The sequence below is a fragment of the Ursus maritimus genome, unplaced genomic scaffold, assembly GCF_017311325.1.
Source record: "Ursus maritimus isolate PB19 unplaced genomic scaffold, ASM1731132v1 scaffold_6, whole genome shotgun sequence".
In the NCBI taxonomy this organism is placed as follows: domain Eukaryota; kingdom Metazoa; phylum Chordata; class Mammalia; order Carnivora; family Ursidae; genus Ursus; species Ursus maritimus.
Genome location: NW_024426774.1, coordinates 13,103,393 through 13,111,100, shown reverse-complemented (window position 1 = coordinate 13,111,100; position 7,708 = coordinate 13,103,393). Strand labels below are relative to the sequence as shown.

The 7,708-nt window shown below is 46.8% G+C and overlaps 1 protein-coding gene across 1 annotated transcript in view; it reads right to left on the bottom strand.

Moving 5' to 3' along the window:
- Window positions 1–4,960: 4,960 nt before the first annotated feature.
- The window catches only part of VSNL1 (visinin like 1), a 98,266-nt gene continuing 95,518 nt past the window's right edge, over window positions 4,961–7,708 (bottom strand). The window contains exon 4 of the mRNA XM_008700408.1: window positions 4,961–5,937. Coding sequence (XP_008698630.1) covers window positions 5,740–5,937 — 198 coding nt within the window. The 3' untranslated portion in view covers window positions 4,961–5,739. The remainder of the gene's footprint in view (window positions 5,938–7,708) is intronic.

The following is a 7,708-nucleotide window of genomic DNA, read 5'->3' as shown; positions in this document are numbered from 1 at the left end:
ATGGCGACCGAGTGACCAGATCCCCCGTGAATTAGTACCGGTTATCATGTCCCGAGTCAGTGACGCTCTGGTTGGATTTAGGACTTTTTTATACATCATGACAGATGTCTATACTTCAACCAACTTGGATTTTCTGGAGAATTGGTTTGAAACTTAGAGTTCTAGAAGTTCAACCAGTAACTGGTATCTCATGACTTGAACTAAGTGATTGTGGACTGGAAGATACATCAAAATATTATTTAATAGGAACAGCTTTTGCTCTTTAAAGGGTGGCAAAGTAATGTGGATATAAATGAGCTATTCTTTGAGTCAGCAAATGAAATTTTCTTTCTTAATTATTTATAATCTCCATACCTAACCTCTTGAATTTTGGCTGGGGCATCTGGATAGATCCCATAGAAATTAATGTGGCCTGAGAATACTCACTGATCAGCAAGCCTAAGAGGGCTGTTGCTGCCTGGTTTTCTCAAGTATAAGAATATAGAGATGAATTCATTCAAAAATGATGACGTTCCTGCCATGTGCGTGCTTGCAACAATTTAAAGCAAGGGGAATACTAGTGTGAGTAATACCAAATCTGCCCTCGGGGAGCTAAAATTCTAGCTCAGGGGAACGTCTACTGTATAGAATTCCAGAGAAGAGTAACTGCTGTGTGTAATAAAGTAGGGTGAGGAGTTGAGTGTGGGGGGGGGGAGGGTGTCTCAGAAGCAGTGTTGAGGGAAGACTGCAGAAGGTAATATCGAAGCAGAGCCGAAATGAGCAAGAGAAAGCTATGGGAAGACCTGGGGCAAGGGTTCCAGACAGAGGAAATGAGTGCAAAGTCCATAAGTGAGGATGGACTTCATGTCCGTGAGTCATGAGGCCCATGTTGGGAGAGCTAGTGAGCAAAGAGGAAGAGGTGCAGAGATAGGCAGAAGGGGAGCATTCGACATCTAACAGGTTTTCAGACCTGGTCCAGGCAACATATTCAAATAATCTCTCTGACAGCTGTGGGAATAGGTTAGCATTCGAGTATGGTGAACGAAAGCAAGCTTTGGCGGTGGTCCGGCTAGGAGGTCATGGTGACTTGGGCTGAAGTAAAGGAGGTAGAAGCATTCAAATGGGAAGTGAGACAGTGGGATTTGCTGGTAATAGTATGGAGTTGTGAGGGAAGAATCCAGGATAATTGGCCTGGGGCCTAAAAACTGAACGATTATGCCGTTCACAGACGGAAGATGCGAGGTGGAAGCAAGCACGCTGGTACTGATGAGTGACATCACACTGGTGAGTGTACAGATGGAAAACAACGTGACTTGAAGAGTCTGGTGATGATATTTCACCTGCAAGATGCTGGGGAAAATCTGAACTTTTTCCCCAAAAATATTGGAAAAACTCAATTACTTATAAGAAAGGACCTCAGGCAACCGGACGTGATTTTACTTAGAGCTCTAATTGACTATCGGTGTCTTGCTATTCCCCTACACATCCTTCGCCTTTAAGCTCTCTGAAGACATCTGTTTAAGCATGTGTTTTGCTTCTTGACATGAGTTCCAACTATGTGGAGGAAATAAGCATCTGGCCTCTTAGGAAAGAAGTTTGTATTGTTCATCCAAGACTGATCCTGAAGGAGTGAATTACAGGAAATATGAAGACTTCAAACAATAGGAATCCCTTGTATAAAGCAAGACTAGGAATCTAATTCCCTTGAACACGGATGGGTCTGTGACTGTCTTGTCATCAATAAAATGCAATGGAAGTGATATTTCATGACTTCTGAGGTCAGGTCAGAAAATTCTAGAAAACCTCCACCCTCTTTGTAAGACTATTTGTGCTGAGCCTGAACCACCATGAAAGTCGTGAGTGCTGGGGCGCCTGGGTGGCTCAGTCCGTTGGCCTTCTGCCTTCGGCTCAGGTCACGATCCACAGGACGAGCCCTGTGTCTCACTCTCTGCTCCGAGGGGAGCTTGCTTCTCCCTCTCCCTCTGCCTGCTGCTCCCCCTGCTTGTGTGCATGCCCCCCCCCTAAAAAAGAAAGAAAAGTCATGAGCACATGAGGCCACCATTCCTGTGAGGAAGCACAAACTAGCCCGGGGGGAGGAGCCCTGAGACTAAGGAAGAGAGTTGCCAACCAGACCCCAGCTGCCGCAGCCCCAGAGGGCTGCAACTGCAGGACCGACCCCAGGCCAGCATCAGCCGCAGGAACCTCTCACAAACTGCTGACCCACGGAAACCATGGAAATAGTAAAACGATTCTTGCTATTAGTAACCACTAAGTTTCGGGGAGGAGTTATTGAGGAGCCCGGTCCCTGAGCCACTCCCATTACTAGCCACCTCTAGAAACGATTCTGATGTGAGACTTCTTTTTGTTTTACATGACATCGGTGTTCTTATTGTGAGAATGCATTTTACATTTATATATATTACACTGGGCATGAGATTTGGTTTCTATTTTCCCCATTTGGCATTTAAAAGAGGTATGTCCCGAGGGGCCAGGGTGGCTCGGTTAAGTATCTGCCTTCCGCTCAGGTCATGATCTCAGGGTCCTGGGATCGAGCCCCGTGTAGAACTCCCTGCTCAGCGGGGAGTCTGCTTCTCCCTCTCCCTCTGGCCCTCACCCCTCTCGTGCACTCTCTCCCTCTCTCCCTCAAATAAATAAAATCTTTATTTAAAAAAAGAGTTATGCCCATGTGGCTGTGTGTACATCAGTCTCTTGCCTCCAGCCAATGTGTAGAACGCGTAAGCTGCGTCGACCACATTTCACTTACCTATTCCTCTAGTCATGAACCGCCAGATTGCTTGCAGTTCCCACACACCGCTGTCACAGACATCTTGGGACACGTCCCCTCAGGGCCCTCTGTGAGAGCTTCTTGGGGCCAAATACCAGAGTGGGAGTGCCACCTCTGCGGGCACAGGCCCACTTATTGTAGCCACGTGCCGCCCGACCACTCTCCAGCAGCCCGGCACCTGTCTATACTGCAGTGCCGTGCTCACTTGCTCGCCCAATTTCTACATTTTATTTATGAAAAGAACTAGTCAGGGGCGCCTGGGGGGCTCAGCCAGTTGAGCATCCAACTCTTGGTTTCAGCTCAGGTTGGGATCTCGTGGGTTGTGAGAAATAGCCCTGCTCAGCTCTGTGCTCAGCACGGAGTCTGCTTGAAGATTCTCTCTCCCTCTGCCCCTCCCCCGATGCGTGTGCATTCTCTCTCTCTCTCTGAAATAAATAAAATCAGTCTTAAAAAATAAATAAATAAAAGGAACGAACTAGTCAGTCCGCTAGAGAGTTTTTTTCCATAATTGCCCTGAATATCCATGTGGCTCACTTCCTTCGTTCAGGTCTTACTTTGTCATCTAGCCGTCTGTCACAGCCACTGCGTCGTCCCATCACTCCCCATCCTTCTTAGCCTGTGGTTCTTTTCTTCCTTGTACTTACAGGTGGTCATCTGTGTGTGTGTGTGTGGTGTTTGGTTATTGTCTGTCTCCCCCCCACCCACCCATAAGGATGGCGCTGGGTGCACAGTAGGTGACGACGACGATTTGCTATGAATGCAGTGTCAGTCTGACTTAGCCAAGTACCATTCTAAGGAGCCTCCCTAGCTCCTCACCCCTGCTCCCTCTCACTTAGGGGCAGAGAATATCCGGAGGCTCCGAAGCTCTCCTGGCTCTCCCTGCCCCACGTTGGACTCACCAAGCACGGGGGTGAAGGACATTCTATTACCACTTGGGACGGGTCTACCAGTGATTCGGGGACTGCCGGTGTCCTGAGTGTTTGTGGTGAGGTGTGTTGCCCACAGCTTCTTGTTGAATGGATGCATAGAATCACTAGGCCCTGGTCTCTGGTCTTAGTTAATGATCCTAAGACAGAGGAAGAGTTATTTAGGGGAAAAGACAATAGAAAGTGAATAATATAGCACTGTCCTGTCTGATACTATAGCTATTAGCTACATGTGGCAAATTAAATGTAAATTAATTATTTTTTTAGAGGGGTAGGGGAGGGGAGAGAGGGAATCTTAAGCAGAATCCCTGCTAAGTGCAGAGCCCAACTTGGGACTCGTTCTCATGACCCTGAGATCATGACCTGAGCTGAAATCTAGAGTTGGGACACTTAAGCAACTGAGCCACCCTGGAGCCCTACATTTAATTAAAATGAAAAATTCAGTTCATCAGTCACACTAGTTGAATTGAAGTGCTCAATAGTTACGTGGAGCTAACGCAGACATGTACCTTTCCACCAGCACGGAAGATCCGCTGCACAGCCCTGTAGAGAAAGATTGAGCTGCTCTAGATTCGTTCCGAAAATACCAACCTGCGTTTAGAGTTCTTGAGGGAACTCTGCCTGCTTTCCTCAGGCTTAAAAGGGTCAGAATTTTGTCCCATCATGAAAAATAACAGCTAGCGGGATGCCTGGGTGGCTCAATCAGCTAAGCTTCCCACTCTTGATTTTGGCTCAGCTCACGATCTCAGGGTGATGAGATTGAGCCCCCTGTCGGGCTCTGTACTCAGCGTGGAGTCGGCTTAAGATTCTCTCTCCCTCTGCCCCTCCCCCACTCTCTAAAAAAGAAAAAGAAAAAACATAACAACTAGGATACTTCTGACTTGGAAAGCCAGATGTGTTCTTTCCTACAAGTTGCTTTTGGAGGACTCGTCTCAGCTGGCTGCGTGTGTCCTCCACAGCCGGTGAAGAAGGTAACGTGTTGCTAACACCCAGTCACATTGAGATGAAAATTTTATACAATGAGCATTTTTTGAGAACGAACAAGTTTTAGGTTTTATTTAAACTTTACATACCACGTTCATTGCCCCTCTTTTGAGGGCCAGGATGAAGAGGTGGGAAGTTGCTTTTTTCCCCTTTCGTTGTCATTAAATCTCTGAATTTCAAAGATGTGTGTTTCAGGGCAGATTTGTAAGTTGTTGCTAGCGACCCTTGGTAATTATGAACGTCCGTTTCAGATTTAAAATTATGAAATAAGAATTGAAGGAAAAAGTCAAATGTTATAAATTTATTTGGGACATCTATTGCCACCTCTTTGGAAGCCTTTGAAAATTCAAGCAGAAATCAATACACTTCCGGCTTTTTTTTTTTTTTTTACTTTCAATAAATAGTATCTTTGTGTATATGTATATAGAGATAGATATACTTAGTTAATGAGTCATTTAGCAGGATTTTTAAGTTTTATACTGCATTAACTCCAACACAGCTCTTTCCAGATTGATAGAATGCAAATGAGGTAAGAATTAAGGCAACCCTAAAACGCATGCAAATATAGCACATGTATCTTCACTGATAACACAAGCTCTCGAGTGTGGACCACCCAGAGGAGCGGAGGCCCCTCCGCGCGCCTGTCCAGTACTATTTTACAGGAGAATGGTGACACGGCTTCTACTAAGTTACATTACTGGGGGGGGCTCAGTGCTACTAACATGTAATCAAGGAGACACGAGCATTAGCAAAACATGAACAAGAAACCATAGAACTCTTTGCAGCACATTTCTGCCCAGGCTTGAGGGGAGAAGGGTTTTTATGAAATGATGTTACACATATCACATTGTGGCAGGTTGTTTTATAATATATGCTTTTAAAATTCATTAGCAAATGACATTCTCATGCACACAAGTGTTTCAAACACAAGAAGCAAGTCCATTGATAGGTAGTCCAAGCAATATCTGTGTGCGTGTGTGTGTGTGTGTGTGTGTGTGTGTGTTAATAGCTGCAGACTGAATGGAACATCGAGACTTTTGTGCAGTCCATAGCGTTGACCTCAGCTCATTTCTGAATGTCGCACTGCAGAAGTAATACAATGGAAGGGTCGCTCTTTGCAGCTTCTTTGAATTCATCCAGTGTAATCTGGTCATCTTTGTTCTTATCCATCTTGCTGAAAATCTTGTCTACTCGCTGCTCAGGCGTGAGGCCGTCCTCGTTCATTTTCATCATGATCACAGTGCCTACCATCTTATAGATAGCCTTGGGAAAACCAGAAACAGAGCGTAAAGTTCTCCCACGATATGATAAAGAATTTAAATTTACTTCAAAGGACTCTGAAATCGTTTTAAATAAGACAGCGATATGATCAAATACGTGTGGGTCTTGTGACTAATTGAGCATAAAGGAATTTCATCTGACTCCCAGGTTTCTGGCTGGAGGAAGTGCGGAGAAAAAGGACCTCAGTGGTAAGCACAGGAATAATAGACGAGGAGAAGATTCAGGAGGAAAATGATGAGTTCAGTTTTAAACATTCTGGGTTTGAAGTGCAGATGAAAGTCACCACGCACTAGTCCTTGAAGATTTAGGAAAACAGAAAAGGTGGTCCCAGCTGATAAGGAACCTACAGTAGGTTAAGACAAGCAAGCAAGGTGGGCCGGTAACATTCAGCCCAGAAAGAAGATAGTTTAGGGAGATCTGCGGATCAGGGACTCTGTTCCTAAGTTAAAGAATTCCAACTACCCAGTTCAATTAACTGTACACAAGTAATTCTCAACATGGGAATTTCCTAAATAGAAACGACTTTCTTAGGAGACTGCCTCAAGGAAACAAACGCCCATCCACACGAAGACTTGCGGGGGAATGTTCTAGCAGCATTATTAATAAGGGCCAAGAAGTGGAAGCAACACCAGCACTCACCACTGGTAAACAGATAAACAATATGATGGATCTGTACAACTGAATACTACTTTAGAAATTAACAGGAAAGAAATACTGATAAATCCTACAACATAAATTTAAAAAAAAGAAAGAAAGAAGCCAGAGAGGCCATATATTTATATTGTATGATTCTGTTTATGTGAAATGTCCAGAGACACAAATTCATAGAGACAAACAAGAGTGGAGTCTTCTGAGTCTATAATAGGAACAGGCAGGTGGCAAGAGAGGTCTTACTGGGGGAATGAAAATGTTCTAAAATTGGATTACGATGATGGCTGCATACTTTGGTAAATTTACTAAAAATCATTTAATCTTACAGTTAAAATGGGTGAATTTATAACCTGTAAATTATAACTCAATAAAGCTTAAGATGCCAGTTAGGGGAGCCAAGATGCCCACCAGGGGAAAGCTGGTTTGAGGAAGAGGGGGACATCCGGCAGAGCAGAGCTAAGCCACCGGCAGAAGAACTGAGTCTGATAATATCCTTGGCGCCCAGCGTCAGGGCCCAGCGGCCTGGATCTGTGACTTTTCCCACCGCGGGGCCACCGAGGCAGGGGAAGGGGGATCCGGAGAATTCAAGGCCTGGCCTGCAACTACCGGGGCTCTAGGCAGGGAAGAAAAGAAGTCCCCACAGCCTAGGGCCCAGGAAGCTTACTCCTGGGGGTCGGCCTCCTGTGCCCTGCGGCCTTTGTCCTAGACTCAGTCCCCCTCCGTCCCCCCAGTCCAGAAGTCCAGCCACATCCCGAGGTCCACCGAAGCCCCGCAGTCCCGGCCCCGCCCCTGCCAGGTTCCCCCACGACCCCTCCCCAAGGGCCCCCGCCCCGCCCCACCCTGAAGGCCCCCACCCCCCAACCCGCCACGAGGGCCCCGGCCAGGCCCGGCCACCCAGGTTCTCCCACGGCCCCGCCCCGAGGGTCCCCTGCTCCTCGCCCCCTCCGGCCCCCACCCCCGCTGCGAGGGCCCACGGCCTCACCTCTATGATCTCCAGCATCTCCACCCTCGTGATCTTGCCGTCGCCGTCCAGGTCGTACATGTTGAAGGCCCAGTTCAGCTTCTGCTCGAAGCTGCCCCTCGAGGTGATGGACAGGGCGCA